Consider the following 20,582-nt stretch of genomic DNA (forward strand, 5'->3'; position numbering starts at 1 on the left):
GCGGTGCATGCCGGGCGCCCCCTTCACCGCCGTGACGCTGCAGATAGCAGGCCGGCGCCGCCGCCGCTACCGCCCCCTCCGCCCCCTCCTCCCCCTCCTCAGCGCGGGCCCCGCCGCCGCCCGGCGAGGATGGTGGGCGTGAAGGTGATCGCGAACGACACCGAGTTCCAGCCCGAGCTCAGCGCTGCCGGTTCCCGCCTGGCCGTGGTGAAGTTCACCATGCGGGGGTGAGTGAGGGAGGGAAGGAGGGCGGGATACGGGCTCCCTTCGCGGTGGGCAGGGGCGGCGCGGGGAGCGCCCCGGGGCGGCGGCCGCCGCCCCGGGGCGCTCCCCGCGCCGCCCCTGCCCCCAGGCCCCCTGCCGCGGCCTCGTTCCCTCTGAGGCGGCGGAGAGCGGGAGCGGGGCCTGACCCACCGGGAGGCGTCTCCTCGCCGCCCCGTCAGCCGCCCTTGCCGCTCCCGCCCTGGTCTGGGGCTGAGGAGGCTCCCCGGGAGCGAGGGACCCGCTGGGGGCCTAGAAGGGTTTTGGTATTTTTATTTATTTTGATGCGAGGCAAGGTTTTAAACTTGAGAAGTGCAGTTAGCTGGCAAAATGCTGTATCATTTTGGTCGCTAACCAGCTGCTGCGGGTAAGAGCCGTGAACTAATTGTTTCTTCAACGTTAGTGACACTCTCTGTCTGTAGTATATAAGCGTAGTCATAGAATCAGAATGGTGCTTCGATTTCTGGTGTTAAATTCACCTTTTTGCAGCTGAGCCAACTTCCCCTGCCCTCTGAACCTGCCATTCTTCAGGTGCTCTGAGGAGATCAGACGCTACGCTGGCTTAAAATCCAGTTGCAGGTCAGGAAGCCACTGTTGAGAGAGGGTGGAGAGAACTGCATCGTTCTTGGTTTCTGTTAAAAGCATCTTCTGCCTTAATAAAACTTAGCTGGATCCCCATCCTTTTTGCCAAGGGCAAGCAGATGTCCTTTTTTTCCCTACTCAATGGGGGTTTGAAATACAAATGTAGTGTAATCTGGCTCAGTTGGCGGCCAAAGGAAATCTCAGCAATTCAATTATTCACAGTAATCTGTGGAATTAGGGAGAATAGCGATAGTGTTGGAGGTCCTGGGCTTTAAAGTGCTCCTCATTGTTGTCAAAGTCCTAGCTTTTAATGCCCGTACTCTTTTTCTTCATCTTTCCACCCCTTATTTAAATGTACAGTTGAACCATTCCACTTCCAATGGCTGTTTGGAGCTCAAAAGACTTCAGGTCTAATGTTGTGAAAGATGTTTATACTTGGAAGAGGCCACAAGAATCACGAGCTGTGTGTCTGAATGGGTACTGAAAAAAGCATTCATAGACACGCATCTGATGTCTGATTGCTGCTTAGTTATGGGATTGGGGCGCTTTTTTTTTAAGCTGTGTCAACTTCACCCATAACTGTAGAGGTGTTGGTGATCTCAGTAATACTGCGTACACGTGTGCCCAGGAAAGTATTTTGGTTACAGACAACCTGATATATTAGGTTCCAGTTAGATTAATGGCTCGATGTCTTAACGTATAAATATCTGTGAGTTTGCCTTGCTATGCTGCGGTGGATCCATACCCTCTGTCAGGAGAGAATAGGAAAGGTGAAGCAGATCTTGTCTGTGCTGTTTTGCAGCTATATGTGTTGGCAGATTCACATTGACAGAGCTCTCTGCTTTAGATAACGGCCTGTGTTGATATGCTGTTGGAGGGAGTTTCTACTGTTTTGTTTCGGGTTTTTTTTCTGTTTTGCTTTTTAATTGCTTCTTTCACAGCAAGCTGAGTTGTGAGAGTATTCCTTTGCAGGAATAGTTGCATCTGTACACTTCATATATGCCAGCAAAAGTATAATAATTAATAAATACATATTATCAGCCAAGGTGATACAGTTAAGTCAGCAGAAGTCAGGTCTGTTCTACCAGGGCCAAATAAATATGGTAGCAACTGGTTACAGTTGTAGTAAGTGAGATTTATTGTAGTAAGAATTTTATGATTCCTGCTAAAGGTTTGATACATTATTACTGTCAAATATTTCAAGTCATATGTAGATTTTACTGTAAATACTATTTTTTTCATAGGAGGTAATGTGGAGTGCTAGTACTAGTTTTCTGTTAAGAGTGTTTTTTGCTGTTTCAGGAGAAGCAGGCAACTCTTTGCCCTCCCTTATGTCACTTTAGTTAGCAGGACTTTGGCTTGCGGTAATAGATGCTGGAGCTAAACCCATTAGATGGAAAATAGGAAGTTGGTATTAATTAATAGGTGAAGCTAACCATGTGACATTGATGCTGTCTGAGGAAGTGGGAATTAACACTTCATGATGTTTTTCTAAATGTCATTCTTAATTGTATCACCAGGATTGCTCACCATCTGTCAGCCAGGTAGGAAGGTTATTTTTACATGTACCAAGGATATCAGTAAGAACATGAATGTGCTAATTCTATTTGGGGCAGACGTTTTTCAAAAAAAGATTGACTTAAGTTAAACTGTATGTTGTTTTCACAGATGTGGCCCTTGTTTAAGGATAGCCCCAGCTTTCAATGCTCTGAGTAACAAATATCCCCAGGCAACTTTTTTGGAGGTAGATGTGCATCAATGCCAGGTTGGTATTCAAAAACATATTTTCAGTTGTAAGCGAAAGAGCAGATAATGTAGTGAATGGGAAACTTGAAGAAAAACTGTTCAGACAGTATACTAAGAGTAGTATCCTGCGGCTGTTGACACGGTTGGTGAATCACAAATAACCATGTTGTAAAATTCTCCAAAATTAGGATATGCACAAAGATGTGAACAAACAACATTTTTGTTTAGAAAAGTATTCTTGCAGTTACTACTGTGGTAACTGGTCCTTCATTTAAGCAGTGCACAGACAGTTTGACAGTTCCTGCTGCTTGTACTACTTAGATAATACCGTTGAATGTAGAATATAGCACCAGTATGAATTAAAAAGAGTAAGTCTTTCCAAACAAATACTGGTGTAATTATTGAGCAAAACGAAAAATACAATAAACTGATATGATTAGTGGGACTAGATTCCTCTCAAGTACTACTCAACTGTTTTTAACAGACAACAGTGTTGCAGGTGAGCTATTGATTGACTGAAGGGTCATTAACAAAAATTAACAATGGTATGTTGAAAGGCAGTGTCTTGAATTACTACAAATTATAGTGGAGAGAGATGAACATCAAAGTGGAAACAATGTTTGCAAATGACACTAAATTATGGGAAGTTTTGGAAAAACTACTATGGGTGCGTAACAGGTATGAATACAGGTAGAAATCAAATGGAATTTACCTTCTGCAGCAGCAGGCTGCAATTCCTGGGTGTGCATGAATGTGGCTTGAGAGAGGGAGGAATGCAGGTGTAAAGAAAGCTTGTAAAATAGAAGTGTTAAATTAAGCTGTCCTCCACTTTGGAGAGCAAATGAGTAATATGATTTTTATGGTGTACCAGCAAATCTACTGACAATGGGAAATCCATTCAAAGAATGCCCAAATATGTAAAGGATTAGGAGGATCTGAAGAATTTAAAATAACTTAAAATTGTTGTCCAAGTTAAAGCTGTTTATAAAATAACAAATATTGTTTGTGATGTTTGAGGTGATGTAGCTTCTGCATCTAGTGTGTGCATTCTTATCTAGGTGAAGCAAGCTAATGTTTCTGTCTAATATTGGTAATACTCTTAGGTAATACTTGTAACTAATTTATGCATTCTAGGGAACAGCTGCTACCAATAATATATCAGCAACACCGACATTTCTGTTTTTCCGAAACAAAGTGCGAATCGACCAGTATCAAGGAGCAGATGCTGTAGGTTTAGAAGAAAAAATTAAACAGCACCTGGAGAATGATCCTGGAAACAGTGAAGATACAGATATCCCAAAAGGATATGTATGCATCTCTTCAGATAATTTTTTTAATGTTTGTGTAACTTGAATGTTTAAAAAAAAAATACCTATTGCTTTCTAAACATACTCTAAGTCAAATAATAATACTTCAGGCAAAATTGCAGGTTCCCCATGGCTCTGAGAAGATCGCTTGTCTGGGTTTCCTTTTTCAGACAAAATTAAAAAATTAACATGTACATATTTAGTAAGTATGGTTATAGAATTGTAAAATGTTTTAAGAAAAATCTCCATGCATATCCCTTAGTCATTAAAATAATGAATTTAATGTTTTATGATGAACTTCTTGCTGCAGCTGCTTGTTCTGCTTTCTTCTTCTCAGGCATCCCGATCTGTCTTCCCAAAACGTTTTTTAAAGTGTAAAAATGTCCATGGGAAAAGACGTTGTTAGACATGGTTGTCAAAAATGTTGAAAAGTTGCTCTCATTGTTCCTTAAGAAATCCTCTCTGTTGTTTATGTGGTGGTAGGTTCATTCGGGGGTTTCCTTTTTTCTTCTTGCTCCCTACCCTTTCTTTAATCCTCTTTCTTTCATCTCTTAAAAAAAAAAAAAAAAAGGGAGAGACTCTGTTGCCAAAGGAATTAACCTTCCTAACAGTTCAGCTCCATCTTCCTCTATAGCAGCTTGCCCTGAAAATAGGATGCCTTTGGGACGCTATTGTTAGTTAAATGATATCTCATTATATATTTTCTTTTGCCTAATTGCTAATGTTTGCGAAAGTGGATGGTACTACCAAGTGTTCTCTTTAGGTTTCTTCTTGCCTGTAAAAGAATGACAAGGATATAAAAATATATAAAGTAAAAAATGTCACAGGAATACTTGGAAAAGATTGTGTGCCTGGTCTAAGCGGCATACAAGAATTACTTCTTGCTGAATGTGAACTTGCTTTCAATTTAGTGCTTAATGCATATCATTTTGCTTCCGTAGGGGTACTGCATATCACTCCAGTGATCACTGATCAGGCATTCACAGATAATGTAAACTAAGTAAATAACTTGTAACTTCGTAGTAATTTGTAAAAAAGAAAAGTGAACATTTCTAAATTATATGTTCTCCAACTGAATGGTTTTTAAACCTTGCATCAAAATATCTCATAACTAAAACTTGATTTTAACATTTTTTCAAAGAATTTAAAAATTGGTATTCATGAACAGGTTTTTTTATCATTGCATGATTTGCCCCTGTCTTCTAGGTAAATGGAAACTTTGTAGGGATACTTGAATTTTTGGCCAAAATTCCAGTAAGGAGCAATCCACTTAGAAATATTGGTGCTCTCAGGAAATTATTTTCACCGTGTTCTGCGTGTTTTCATGTTACCTGAAGGCAATTGTGTGTTGCAAATCATAAGCCTATCTGACAGCTGTACTAACAAACACATGTAAATGAGAACCCTGATGTGACAAAACACTTTCCTAGAGCTGTCGTCTTAGGTGGTATTCTCCAAGCAATCCTTGGTGTAATATTACTCCTTAAATGAGATAGTCTATTGTTCTACCAAAAGTGTAAACACAGTTAGTTACATGGTGTATTACATTTCGCCTAAATGGTATGTCACAGTTCAGTGCTTAGCTAGTTGCTGTAGTGTGCATATTAGTTTGCATTAGCAAATCCAATACGTTAAACTTAGCTGCGATGAGTATCTATAGAACCCAAAATTATGTTGTTGCAAAACCAGGTTTTTTGGAGGTTAAGTATTTTAAATTCATAGCTAGCCATATCCTATCAGGCAAATGTAAGCAGGGTACAAATCCAGCTGGATATATCTCATTTAAATAAACTGCAAGGGCACGGGTCACTTGGATTTCTAACAGTTCAGCTACTTGCTAGCTGTTCCGTGGCATGTGTTGCACTTCACTTTATATGTGATACTTACATTTATAATGGGATATAATATATCTGGGTTTGTCATGGGAATGTCAAAAGACAAAGGTTCAGCTTGTTAGCTTTGGAGTCTTAAATGCACTGAAAATCATTCAAGTAGGAAGTTCAGGTCTGCTTAGTTAGATCGGTTTTGAGATGAACACATCATCTTCTATTAAAAGTTAATCTTGTAGGAGGTGGCGTCTTACCCCTACGAATCAAATCCTGAGCATGTTCAGGGCTGTATGAGCCAAGCAGGAATTCCATTTGACCTGTAAGTGGTAGGCTGAAATGCTATTTTAGGATATGCTTGACCCAAACTGCCCTTGGCTCCAGGAAAGTATCTTTATTCTCTTGTGCAGCTCTGTGTTCCTCCTCTTTTCTTACCTTGTATTTACTGAGCATGCGAGTTGCAAGCTAAGCCTTCATTTGGATGTTGGGAGGGGGATAAGTATTTTTTTTTCTCAGAATAACTAGTTGGAAGAGCTAAGGAAAGTGGCATACAGGAAATGAGTTGTATTCTCTCAGCAGCCTGTTTTCGGATTCTGTTTGTACTGTGAAGCTATAGCCTGAGTTGTCGTGTGCAGTAATTGTCAAGCTAGTGTGTGCTTTTTTCAAGAGTGGTATATTATTATTTGGGACCTAATATATGCCTTTAAGAAGGGTATTTTGGGTTGTCACCCTAAAAGTTCCTTTAGTTTCTTATGTCTGGACTGTTCTATGACTGTACACTGATCTTGAATTTATACTGTTATGGTGTGAGATGTTGATACTCTGTCTTCAGGCCTTAAGCCAGGCTAAAAATCAAGTATTTCATATCTGATTGTGCTTCATTTGGACTTGGTTTACTTTAGTTGCAGACAGAAAATTCCGGTTATCTGGAAATTGATACGGATTATTCTGCCTCTGCAATAATACCACCTTTTAAATGGCTTGGAGCATGAATAGCGGTCTGCTTTAATCTGAGAATGCCTATATGTTACAGCTTTTAGTTGGACCCTTTACGAAAGAGCTGAGCAGTAAAACAAACTGGTTCATGGTGAATAGCGTAGCTTCTGTTTTCTGTTGTTCTGTGTTTTTTACCAAAGTATATGGAGAAAGGAGTAGGAAAAGGTTTCATAAAGTTAATTTGTATACAGTGCTGAAAAAGAAGTAAAGTAAGACTAGCTTTGCATATAAAGCCTGGTAAGAACTATAGTGGTGGTCTTTTAATTTGTTCTGCAATATGTAGTATATTTTTGGGGAGGCCCATTTCTGTTTTTTTTTCTCTTAAGTTGATCATAGCTCCAGGTCTAATGTCAGTTTGTCTGTGTTGTGGTGTGACTTATGATACTGTAGTCTTGTTTATCAAAAGAGTATCTGAAAATTCTCCCTGTGCCCAATTTCTTATTCACAGAATGGCAAGCATGCGTACCAGGGGTGCGGGATTTTGAATGGAGGGGAAAAATGTTGTTCAGTTATGAACAGGATACATCCGATTACTATAGCATTCATAGTTTTTTTTTGTAGTGTCTTTTGATATAAGCCCCTGAGGTTTTCTGTGTGTCTTGTTATTTTAATCTGTTGAGTGAAGAATTTCATTCATTCCAATGCTTACTAATCCCAGATGAGTTCATGGCGCACTTATTGTGCACTCAGCAATGCTCTTGCTTTTACTTTCAGATGGATTTAATGCCATTTATCAATAAAGCCGGCTGTGAATGTCTTAATGAGAGTGATGAGCACGGATTTGATAATTGTTTACGTAAAGACTCTACCTACTTGGAATCAGACTGTGATGAGCAGGTACAGTAGATATTTTTAAATGAGATGTTTTCAATGATGGTCTGGTCTGCAAGCATTTTTTTACGAACTTGCCTACTTTATGTTCTTATGGTAGTGTAAGTAAGAGTGGGAGATAGTGGTAGGATGTAAGTAAAATTAGTATACAAAGGTAGTTTTAGCATTTCCAGTTTCACATCCCTTTATGTATGGAAAAAATTCCAAGCGGAGTAGCATTTGCTGATATTTTAAAGTGACAGACTAGTGCATGTGTGGAATATAGTGAAGGTAAGTACTTAATTTTATTTCAAAGCTCAGACTTATTTCTAATTAATTGGTATGCTATGTTTGTTTTTAAGAATGAAGAAAACAGTGTTTAACAGCAACTTTTTTTCTTCACAGCTGCTTATTACTGTAGCTTTTAGTCAACCTGTCAAGCTTTATTCTATGAAACTTCAGGGGCCAGATAACGGTGAGTGAAGTGTCTGTTTAATCATATCTTTGAAACCAAAGTTTTGCCCATGTTTAGCTGAATTTTCTAAAAATGACACTGTTGTCCCTGGAACCTTTCACCTTCTGAGAATCCCACAGCAGCTTCAGTACATTTGTAAATTAATTCCATAACAAATTATCTCATTCATTTTCCACTGACCTCATGCATGGGTATTTGGTATGACACAAATACAAGCATTTACTATAGTTCGATATGCTGCAAAGAGAAACTTACATTTAATTCAAGAATTAATGTGAGAGCTACTGAAAGGTATAGCTTAGTTTTTATGGTAACTCAGTTTACATTAGAAAATTACATAAAATGTTCCAGTGTTATGACACAGCAAAACTATTCTTTTTAGACTTTTTATTATTGGAATTTTTTTGTAGAATTCTGTCTCTGACATGTGGACGAGTAGTACAACTTTGGATGTCCTTCAATATCCAGGGTGATGTAGGATTGGCAGATAAGAGAATAGAACTATAGAAGCTCTTGCCATCCTTGAGTGGTGTCTAGAGACTGTGATAAGCGAGGGCTTCTCAAGCAGCATTTTGAAAATATATTTAAACAATGGAATACCACTCCTATATTTTAACACAGGGCAAGGTCCGAAGTACATAAAAATCTTTATCAACCTTCCTCGATCTATGGATTTTGAAGAAGCAGAAAGAAGTGAACCAACTCAAGCCCTGGAGCTGACACCAGATGACATTAAAGAAGATGGTATTGTCCAGCTTCGCTATGTAAAATTTCAGAATGTTAACAGTGTAACTGTAAGTAAAGTTTCTGTTCTGAGGTCTGTGCAGGCTGAAAACTTCATAGGCTTTTAAAGCACTCTGCCTGTTTGTTGATTTCACTGTAAATGTTCTTAGTTTCTCTCTGCGGATTGCATACTGTATATTTATGCCAGAAGTATTTCAGGAATTTAAGGTGAGACAAGGCCGTGTGCATGCAAGGTTTCTTGACCTAGTATGGGACCTAAGGTTCGCTTTCACCTCTTCATGAGCTAGTGTGCTGTTTAACACAACTTGGTTTTTACTAACTACCTTCTTGAAAGGCATCTTGTCTTCATTTGAAGAGTTGAGGAGGCAAGGAATCCAGTTTCTCAGTAATCTGATTGCAGAAATGACAGAATTCTCTGAGTATCAAGTGAAGTAGCTGCAATGTCTTTAAACTCTGTACCTGCTCTCTGTGAGGGTTCTTAAATGCTGTAATCAAAGCACCTTTGTCTTCTAATGAGCTCTCTAATTCTCTTGCTGTAAGAGACTTTCCACAGATTTCACATAGGGTTTTTGACTCTTAAATGCAGGTGCAGTTTCTTCCCTTCCACTTTAAAAATACAGGTTCTAGTGCAGTACGTGTGATGACTAAATTGATGCTGGAATTGCTTTATGCTTGGCATCATCCTGGTGCTGCACTAGCCTTGTTTCCTGCAGTATTGCGTTGAACTGTTTTTTCCAGTATGACCCCTGAATTGTTTTCTATGGAAATGCTTTTCATGGCCTGAATTACGCATTTGCAAATGTATGGACTTAGAGTTGATTGAATTAAACTGTATTTTAGTGGGCTGGCCACAGAAATCACCAGCTTATTATGAGTTACAGGTAACTCTAAAACATTGATCCACCCTCAATCTTTTCATCACACTTTCTCATATAAAAAGGTTTCTGGTAAACTTCTGAATTACTATTGTTGGACTGCATTTTAGATCAGTCAGCTACTTTCATGTTTAGCAATGTTTTACTAGCAATTATTTAAATGCGACCACCTTTATCCTCCTCCAAATGAAATGGAGATTGGTCACGTAGGCTTACATTCTACAAAGCTGTGCTGACAAGGACAAGTTACGTATTTGTTCTTTAATAAAACCCTGTGTCAGTTTTAGACAGGATGATGTGCAAACACCATACAAGTGATAAGGTGATTAAATAGATGTTCTGCTTGTTTGCAGTCTTTACATGTGGGCATTGCAGTAACACTCCCCTTGTTTCCTAGCTAAACCTGGATTCTGTATTTAAGACCTCCTAAAAATGAGATGGCCAGTCATCTTGTCCACCGCCTGGCTTTTCAGTGTGGGTGATAGTTCTGCTCGCTTACATAGTCCTGTGGATAAAAATCTTCCATTTGGTTCCTAATGAACTGGAGGAGGCATGGTTGTCATAGACACAAATTGTCCTGCTTTTCTGCCATGTATAATCAGAAATACTTACTGAACATTTCCATGTCAGTATTAGCAAGTTTGTACTTTATATATATATATATATATATATATATCACTGCTAGGTTTGTTAGTTAACTTACCTATTTTTTTATTATTAATTCTATACCCTGTAGTTTCTAATCCATATAATTCACCATATCTAATGCTGTTTTTCCCCATTTGTTGTGTGCTTCTCTTCATTACTGCTACTTCAGTGGCATTTGTTTTCTCTGTACTTTTGAACTTTTCATATTGTTACTGAGACAGAACCTCTGAACACGCTGCGGTTCACCTCTGTTTGACAAAAGTCGGTCCTTGACATGCTCTTCTGTTTCTTTCTGTCTGAAGAGTGCTTTATTCAGCATTTCAACCCTCACCTTCCATACATCTTGTTTGTATAGGAAAGTACACAGTCTTCCAAATACAGTGAAGCCACTTGGAGGGCTGAATGTCTGTACTGGTCTAGATCAGCAGTCCATCTTGCTTACCATGCACTTGCAAGCATCCTGTGTTGTCACAAAAAAATTTCTAAGTATAGGGCAAGCATGTAGTGATGCGTACCCTCCAGTGTTTCGTGGTCTGTGGCACAGGCAATTTCTGAGGCAGAAAGAGCATCTTCACAGATACTGACTATGGCTTGTGGAAAGGGCGTGATGCATGCTGTCCCTTGCCCACCTGTTGTCCTCCCTCTCCTTTTTTTTTTTTCCCTCTGCTCCTGATGCCACTACTTGCTTTCTTTCTCATTCCTTCTTTCTCCATGCTCACAATAAAGTGTGGAAAGATCCATAAACACCTCATTGCTCTTCTAGCTCCCAAGTTCCTTACTAATACTACTTCATGCAAAAAATTGTTCTTTCATTTGTCTACTTTAAAAGGTTCCAGCAATAATTCCTTAGTTCATATTTCAAAAGAAGCTTGATATTTGTTTGAAACCCTAAAATAACTTCATAGATCTAGTATTCATGCTGTAAAACACATAATTATGCAAGCTGTAGTAGTAAACTACACATGAATAGTCTTAGGGGCTTCAGCAAGTCAGTTAAATTGATATTTACTTTAGTTCAAGCCAGATTCCAGTGAATAGTGAATTGTGACTTCTTAGATCCTGTTTTTGTTTGCTGAATGTGGTCTCGGGTCGAAAGTGGAAGCTGGGAAAATCCAAGCTGTGTGGGTGTTGTAACAAACTATCATGAAAATAATAGCATTCTATATAATCATTATTATTTAAAATAAGAGGATAGTAGCTTCTCTAAAGGTTGCAGAGGTTTTTATAATTGGAAAAAGTGTTAATTTGGTTAGTTCAAAAATCTTGGGCACCTAGCGCTTTTATGTATTAATTCAGGGATGAACAGTTTACCTTAACTCGTGTTTGGGTTTTTTTTCTTTAGTTGTTTGTCCAATCCAATCATGGTGATGAAGAGACAACAAGAATTACATACTTCACGTTTATTGGAACTCCAGTCCAAGCAACAAATATGAATGACTTCAAGCGAGTGAGTCCTCTTTCTTAAACGCACTTTTGAACGTTTCAAACCTATTCAAAAATGGGTTGATGGAACAAGTACACTTAGTTGTTGCTACAGTTCCACAACTTCAGGTGGTTTTGGCATCCAAAAGAAAATGTGTAGCTTTATCTTACAGATCTTTGGTCTTGCTTACAAGCTTTTGTTCATCAACTTTGTAAAAATAACAGATAAGAATGTGTATATATGAAAACTTGAGGGCCTGTCAAGTTACATACATTATAGACAACATTGAGGTTTTTTTAACAGCTGTGAGATTTATGTCTTGATTTTTGAAACTTGCTTTCTGATGGTGTTCAGGAAGCAGAGAAGCAATTGCATGTACAAATTAAACAGACTCCTTGTGATTGACTTGACTTCTACTTTGAAGGATTTTTTCACTGGGCAGCATTAAGTAAGCTTGAGATCTGAAAAATATTTGGTCACAAGTTGTCTTGTTATATTAAACATATCTGCTTTTTAAAGAGGAAATGAAGAAGCAAACATGTCTAAAGTCATACTGTAACACTAGTGCTGAACAATAAGGCACTCTCAATTCTTGATTTTTTTTTTGAGAATGTGAAACAGGTTTGAAAGGATTGAAACTTCAAAGCTACTTACAACTTTTTCAAAATGTAGTAAGTCTTTTAAAATAAACTGCTTTAAAACTTACTAGCCTTTATAAAAGGGCACATACTGCTGTAACACCTGCCTACAAACTACTGTGTAGGTGACCAGTAACATGGAAAGCACCACAGAATTTATTATACAAATAATCTGTAACTTCAGAAGGTTAAAAACACTGACACTCACCAACATGTCACGTACTTGGAATTTTTAATGTCAAAACTTGATCTTAACTTGTACATTTAAAACATAATATCTTTGCAGGTAATAAGTTGTTAAATGGAAGTTTAACAAGTTCTGCTGCCTTTCAGTGAAACTAGAAGTCACTGAAAAAGTTGTTCTAATGTACTAAAATTAACTGGCTATCAATTCTAGACCTCCCTAATGTAGCACTTCCAATTCTTCCAAAACTAGAAATACGTTAATTGATTTACAGTCTGCTTACACTTTCTGTTTTATACGGCTTTTTTGTCAGTACTTGTGGTATTAGGGCATCCCCTGCAATGAGTTGTGCAATTACTATTTTAACATTGTTAATCTGCAGTACTTTCTAGTATTGTTGTGAGGGGATGGGACTCTGACTCAGTATTTGATCTCTGTCTCACTTTTGGTTCTCTGTAAACTCTGTAAATTAGTTGTGCTTTCCATAGTACTGAGAGTTTATTTTCAACAGGTGCACTCTTTAAACCTGACCTTCTGATTGTTAAAGTAGTGATTTATTTTTTTAATTGATAATCCTGATTGGGGTGCACTTGGTAAAGCAATTCAGTTTTTTTTGTAGAATGTAACATGGGTTTGAGACTAGTGTTGAGCCTGCACAACATGTTTCCTACAGTATTTTAAGTTGCATGGACAGACAGAATGTTAGTTTGGTGGACACAGTACTGAAGTACTGCCTTAGTGTGAAACTGACTGCTGTTAACAGTCTGAGCTCTAGTCAGTGTTTGTGTGGGGAGTGGGTTTTTTAATTCACACATGCCCTCACGCAACCCTATAAAGGCATTAAAAATAGCATGGATCTCCAGGCATCTCAGCCCTCTACTGTAGTTAGAGGGGATTTACAAATCTCTGTTCTAGATGCAGCGTGGATGCTTGGAAGCTGCTGTATGGCCTGGTAAATGCTATGCCAGTTAACAATTTTGGTTTCCTTAAAGTTTGCAGGTGAATGTCTTGGCACCATCAAGGAGTGTGCCTTTGTGTCTTGTGACGTCCATTTAAATGGAAGGGGAAGGGGCGCAAACCTACAAGACTGTGTATGAACCAAACAGTCCCACGGTGTTAGCATTGTACTGCTAACGTCAGGATGTGAAGGAACTGGTCAGAACGGCCTTCAATAGAGGAGCAGGCGTTACTGGGTTACGAAGTGGCTAATCCTGTCTCAATTCAGATACTTATCAACGCTATATGTAATATTCCTATTTTGCTTCCTGAACATGTAGTTTTAATATTAGACTGTTAAAATATTTCATCGTAGCAAATGGGATGTGTAGTCTGGCAGAGTTGCAGTGCTCTTAAGAATTTTAACTTTTGTTTCCTCTCTTCCAGTGATCCTGTCAGTTATGAAACCTTAATATAGCGTTGGGCATTAATTATATTTAGGTTTGTAGATTAACTGGGAAACCTTATTTTTCTTTTCATCTCCTTGAGTAGTTACCCACACTACTCCTCACTGCTTTCATCTGTCTCACTCCCTTATCTCAGTCTGTCTCTACTGTTCATATTTCTCTTCTAATTGTGATAGAAATAGTATTGCAATATGATTAACAAGATGGGGGAATGCTTTTTTCCCTGAGTTTGAGAAGTGTTTGTAAGAATCTGTTAAATATCTTATTTGAAGGGCTTGACTTAGGAAGTGGACATGAATGTGATTCCAGTCATGTTTTTATGATTGATCACATCGCTGCTCAGTTGATTGTATGCATGTTCAGTTTCAAAGTAAAAAATAAAAACAACGCATTGGTTTGAATGACTTCTGCTAAGGTTCAGGCTAATGTATTTTGCTTCCCAATTGGGGTGTGTGAATGCACACTTTTAGTTACAGCAGCTTACCACTCAGCTGTTGATTATTAAGGTGCATAACTGCAGCTCCCATGTCCTTCAGACAGTTGAAAACTCACGTTTGCTCATGTGGTGCTCTGCTAACACCAACAGGGCTGTAAGAAGAATCACCTCTTCTTGATCAGGGAGTCAGTTCATGTGTTTAATATAAATGAGGCATTGTTTCCAGTCCTTATACTATCAAATAGAAAGCTGAAATTCATCTACTCTGAAAAATAACAGAAGTGCTAAGCAGGTGTAGGTAAGTCAGTCCTTCACTGGTGATTTTGGCCTCAAGTTAGTTTGGACATACATAGAATCACAGAACAGCCCAGGGTGGAAGGGACCTCAGAAGATCACCTGATCCAACCTTGCATGGGAAAGGCAGCCTAGATGAGGTTACCTAGCACTCTGTCCAATCGCATCTTGAGAACCTCCAGCGATGGGGACTCGGCTGTGTCCCTGTGGAAGCTGTTCCAGTGAATGATTGGTCTCGCTGTAAAAAACTTCTTTCATTTTCTTGCATGCAGTTGGTATTGCTGGATTGAGTGAGTAAAGTTATAAAAGCTGCTTTAAAACTTGTTTTAGTATGTTGTGTGTATCCTGCTCCTTGCACAACTTGATTTTTATCCTCTGGGGAGGAGGGAAGTCTTTGGAATGGTGGCAAAGGGGGACACCAAGGAAAAAATTCCTGCTTAGAACTGACTGCAGCGTAGTGAGTTAAGCACAGAGAGTAGTGGGGAGAGACCTATTCTTTGCCCTATTTAAATGAAGAGGCCCTCAACAGCGGAGGACTAGGATGAATATTCCCTTCTTATACATATCTAATATATTCTGAAGTGCTTTTGGAAAAGCTTGATTTTAAAGGCATGTTTGTTTTTAAAAAATATCCTTAACACTAGAAGTGTTTATGCTGCTGTTTCTTGGCCACACAGGGTCTGATTTAAGGCAGATCATGCAAACTACTACAGTAGACTGCGTTTGAGTTGTAGTAGATTGCATTTGAGATTTGCTTCTGATGCTTAAAGATGCTCAGTTGGACTGCTTTGTGGGGCAGACAGCTAGAAGTGTAAAGGTACAAGTTCTGTGGGTGTTTTGCTATTGATTGATAGCTTAGTATTAGCTAGGTTCCTGTGAACCGTGTGGTGAACCTGTAAACATGCTTTTGTTTTTGGAAGAGCATGCAACCATTGATGTCCAACATAGTTCTTGTTTATTTCTGGTATTAATAAATAAAACATACCGCTGCTTAGTTTTGAGGTTGGGGCATAGATGAGTATCGACAGGTTGTGGGATATTTTTTTGTCCCCTCTTGAGTGAAGGCTTTCTTTCTATTCATAACTGCTTATATGCACTACATGCTGCTGCTTTTTTTTTTCTTGTAATGTTTTGTTTGTTTGTTTTTTCAGCTTAACTTCCCATTTCTAAAGAACTAAAAAGGCAGAAGAAATTAAAAAGTAATAATAAGATTGAAGTGGTCTTGCACTACTCCCTTCCTTGCTCCCTCTGCTCATCTAGCATCTCTTTCACGCTTTCTACAATCTCAGCACTGATGCAAGAGCCACCTTCTCTGCACCTTCTACCATCAGGAATAGCCTTCTCTATCTTCTGACTCATGAACTCATCTTTCCCCTCCATTCCCCACTCCAAATGTTACCTTAAACACTTCTCTTTACCGTTCAGTCTTAACAAATTTCTATCCCACTGTTATCCTGAACTTGACATTTTAAAGGCATATCATACAGTACTCTTACAAATTATTTTCTGTAACTAATTTTTCAGCCTGTACTGAATTTTGTAAAGCTGTTTGAGATGCAGCTTGTGAAATGCTCTACCAAGACTTGACTCTTTTTTAGTATCTTATTGGAGCTTAGTGTTCTTTGTGGTGACCCTTCAGTAGGTAGTAGGCAAGCCAGAATGGGCTGCAAAGTACTACTCTTTATTGTCCCTCTAGTGGCACTGGGCACCTGCTCAGGGAAGACGCAGTGAGGAGTTGGTGAGTGTACATATGTGGCCTGATTAGGGTTCTCCAACAGCATCCTACTAATTTCCCTTGCTCAACCTTTTTATGCGTGTTTAAAACACACAAACAAAGCCAACTCTGCTCCAGGAGGTTCAGTAATAAAGTGTTTCCAGTCCTATTCTTGGTAATAGACCGTAGAGTTGGTTGTGGTTTCTTCACTGTCAGGCTCTGGACTGATGCTTGGGGAAAAAGCCAAATGATTGAAGAAAAGCCTGCTCCAAAACCATCATCTTTTGTGTGGGAATTACAGGCTGTAACCACCACCTTAGAATGCACTAGATGGCAGTTTTTTCTGCAAAAGGTAGGAAAATGGATCTACTTCAGAGAAAAGAATGATGACAATTGTTTGGTTTAAGTTTAAATAGCGCGTTTCCTTTTGGGAAGGTGGAGTGGGATGGTCGGAAAATGGGTTTCTTTGACCTGTGATGACAAAATATCCATATCAGTGTGATTGATTTTCACAGATAATACACATGGGCGAGTTGTCAATTTCTGCCTCAGACTGGTATAGCAATATTTTTCATTGATGTTCCACACTTGCTAACACCTAATCTTTAATATTTTAACTGTGTTTTTTCTTTTTTCTTTTTTCTTAATCTGTGTGTGAACACAGTTTGGTGCTTTGGAAACACACAAAGAATAAATATTGCTTCTTGACAAGTTTAACTATCTTTTTTTTTTTTTAACTTGATTAATTGGATCTTAATGCAAGTGATTGGGCTTCTGATTTTTTTTTTCTTCTTTCCTCACATTGTCAGATTGGAATTTTCCTGACCTTAGGCATTAGGTTGAATTTACAGCTTGGTAAATGCTCCTGGTCAAGGGTTCCTTGGAGGTGAAAATGGTCTTTAAAAGTACTTTTCATCAGTAGATCCTCAATTATTTTGTGATGGTGATACCCAGCTGCTTTTGGTCAGCTAAGTTAGTGAAAAATTCTCCCTCTTGAAGTTTGACAAGAAACAAAAAAAAGGGAAGGATCGGGAAGAATACTTCCAGCGGGTCCATGAGACTCCCCTAGTTCAGGGCTGTGGGTGTTTTGGGTTTTGTTTGTTTTGTTTTTCCCCCTAGTTCTGTATTTCACTATTGACCGTATGAATCTTGCGTGGTATATTGTCACTTAACTGCAGAGGTCATTAATACTTAACACATTTGCTATAGGAGTCAATTGGTTAGAATACAAGAAAGGTTTTACTCCTTCGTTTTCAGCATTATTATGAGTAGTAATGGGAAATTCTATGCTCCATTAGTGTAATCTTCAAATCTACGGTCATGTGAATTCTGACTACACCTTGTCAGAGCCGTAAGTGCTGCTCTTTAGTTAGATGGAAATGAATTGGGAATCAGTTCCTTGCCCAAGATCTCCCCTGCAGTTTGAAGTCTTAAAGTTTAAGACTTCATTTTCTTTTTATTTTGGTTTGGCTTATAAATGGATATTTTTTCCAAGGGTCTGCAAGAGCACGAGAATTATGTCTGAGTCTTTTCAGAAAAGTGACTAAAATGGCATCATTTTCTGCTCTCAGGATTTTGCGTTCAGTTATCTTAACGAAGGGGACTGGATACCCTTCTGCAGTGAACTACGCTAACTTTAAACCTGTGTAGCAGTATATAGAGTGCTGGAGTCACGCTTGCTGTTGGCTGGCAAATGGGCTCACCAAAGGCTGGTGGCAGTGGCCCTTTCAGAAAAGGGAAGCACTAAGCTGACTCTGATTCCAGGTGGAGTTTGCAGAATTGGAGATTGGAAGGAGACTTGGTAAGGAGTAACGTTTTGACAAGGAATAACTGAAAATCAGGTGACTTCCGGATTTCTTTATAGGTTTGAGCTGCGTTGTAAGGTAAATGTTCTCAGTGAGGTACATGGCAAGGATGCCAAGGGAAATGAACAAACTTATGTTTCAGCACTCAGTGGTTCTCTTCCCGCTATACTATTTTATATAGTGTATTAAGGTTGCATGCTTGGTATATAACACACGTTTTTAAGTGTGGTCTGTTCTGTTGCAGTTACTGTCTTGTGACTCTTCTCAAAATAAGACTGATGTTCTGCTGTCTGTATGACTACTAAAGATAAGGTTTCTTGTGTGACTTGCATCCCTCTTAACCCTTTAGAGGGATTTGCAGCTTCTGCAAGTGCGACAATAATGCATGCTTAAATGCATTAACTTAGTTGAAAATTCAGTTGCACTTGTTTATTTTGAGACTTACTTTAAGAAATACTTGGTGGGACTTTTTTGGTTAAACGTTGTTTCTGGTTTTTTCTCTTATCAGGTAGTTGGCAAAAAAGGAGAGAGCCACTAGGATGCAAAAGACACTGGAAGGCCTTATCACAATCAGAGATCTTCACTTTTATCTACAACTCCTGGATAATTGCTTGACCATAACCAGAGACTGTCAATCTGTTTCATTTAATGCCATTACCAATAAATCATTGCTTTTGTTGAGATGGAGTTTCCCTAGTGTGTTTCTGTTGTAATCCTCGTACATGTATTTGTAAATAAAATTCATTACTTTTGCCAAGTTTAATTTTGTTACTCTAGTAACTGTGGCTCTTACTTTGTTCCATTTAAACTTCAAAACTCAGCTGGCTTATCTTTAGAAACAGAAGACATAATGTAGCTTGCATTTGTTCAGTTTAAAATGTCAAATATAAGTAAAACATAGATGGTCTCTGAAGGCCATCTAAAATAAAATCCGAGCTACTTTGTTATAAGATCAGGTGAACTTGGGGTCATTGTTCCCACAAAATACAGCTACTTCTCGGATAGGAATAACTTCACCTCTTCTGGAAATTTCCATTTCCCTCCCCACCTCAAAAAGCATCGGAGGAGGAAGCATATTATAAGTTACCATGCCATTAACCTGCAGATTTGTTACAAACGGCATGCTGATGCAAGCTGTTTGGCAGTGAGAATTCTTGAGTCTTTTGAAAGTGTTTGGGTTTTTTAATATTATTAGAGAATATTGACCTCGTTTCCCAGGCAAACTCTAGCAAGCTGTGCAGTTATGGGGATTTAGATGTTTATGCACCCCACCTGAACATAAATGCTTTCTTTCTTTTATTGGGTGTTGTTTTCCTCTCTCTGGATCCTGATAAGGAAATATTTATTGCAAATATTAATTTTACATCTTAATTGGAATTCCTATACTACTTTGGTAAATTTTCTTGGAAGGGTGCCCTAAGTAATTTTAATAAATCGGGCATTGATCAGCACCATATATGTATAATACTGTAGAAATTCCCAGTAAAACTTGCTAAGTGTTTTAATTGGCATAATTAATTTCTCTGTAAAGTTGAATTTGTTACATTTCTAATTACCATAAATCCCACTAAGGCTTAAATCCTGTCCTAATTGGCATTCCTTCCTTGAACACAGTAGGGTGGTTCTCTTCTGGCTTGGCAGATTTGTATGTTAATACCAAGTTAACTTTCTGTTAGCATAGATATTTTCTCCAAGCAGAAAACGGGGGATTGTCTAGAAAAACATTCTTTCCGAGAGGCGCTGTTTTTTCACAGTATCACTGTGTACTCCAGGATACTCACCTACCTGTTTTATAGTCGATGGCATGCGATGATGACTTGGTTTCTTTCGTACTTCCTCAATGTTTTGCTTCAGCAGGGGGGTGTAAGGCATGTAACACACTGTGTATATAGAATATAAATCACTTTTAAATATAACTGAGGGCAATATGAATAACTGTTCCTGTTTATAATTTTGTACACTAATTACCTTTTGGGTTATTGTTTAAGTGCCTCATCTTAAGTATTGCTTACCTCATAATATTTATACCTGAGAGATTTGATAACCTAGTGATTCTCATCTTTGTAAAAGATTAGTCAAATTTATATTGTTTATGAGACTCTTCTGTGATTTCCTTGGTTGCATGATGCATACCTTCCATAATGATCCTATGTACATAGATCTAAATAAATGTTTAGAGGTAACCGTCACATGTTTCACTTAATGGAAGATGGGGTAGAATTATGCACAAGGAGCTAAAAATCACAAACCTGAAGTTATGATGCAATGCTGTCTTTTTAAGTGGCATTACCCTTACGTGGTGTTCCCGGGTGCACGTGGATCTCGCAGGCTGAGTGCTTGCAATGCAGCTGCTTGGCCTGGGGTTCTTGGGTTTTGTTCTTAACGGGGAAGGTCACACTGAGAAGTTGATCTCTC

The 20,582-nt window shown here is 38.7% G+C and overlaps 1 protein-coding gene across 8 annotated transcripts; it reads left to right on the forward strand.

The window, feature by feature from the left end:
- The first annotated feature begins 18 nt into the window (after positions 1 to 18).
- LOC143172328 (thioredoxin-like protein 1) lies at positions 19 to 20,356 on the forward strand. 8 transcript variants are annotated; one of them, XR_012997328.1, is made up of 9 exons: positions 19 to 227; positions 2,512 to 2,608; positions 3,724 to 3,897; positions 7,433 to 7,555; positions 7,934 to 8,003; positions 8,625 to 8,797; positions 11,613 to 11,717; positions 13,508 to 13,759; positions 18,676 to 18,850. XR_012997328.1 is itself a non-coding variant. In XM_076361621.1 (9 exons), exons 1-9 carry the CDS (start codon positions 130 to 132, stop codon positions 18,677 to 18,679), a joined length of 885 nt encoding a protein of 294 aa, XP_076217736.1. In that variant the 5' UTR covers positions 25 to 129; the 3' UTR covers positions 18,680 to 18,850. The 8 variants fall into 8 exon arrangements, 6 of the variants coding, with proteins under 6 accessions (XP_076217735.1, XP_076217734.1, XP_076217736.1 ...); XM_076361621.1 differs by lacking the exon at positions 13,508 to 13,759 and adding an exon at positions 16,878 to 16,918 and having other exon boundaries at positions 25 to 227; XR_012997329.1 differs by lacking the exon at positions 13,508 to 13,759 and adding an exon at positions 13,899 to 13,952 and having other exon boundaries at positions 26 to 227.
- Positions 20,357 to 20,582: the final 226 nt, after the last annotated feature.

Source organism: Aptenodytes patagonicus, chromosome Z, assembly GCF_965638725.1.
Source record: "Aptenodytes patagonicus chromosome Z, bAptPat1.pri.cur, whole genome shotgun sequence".
Classification (NCBI taxonomy): domain Eukaryota; kingdom Metazoa; phylum Chordata; class Aves; order Sphenisciformes; family Spheniscidae; genus Aptenodytes; species Aptenodytes patagonicus.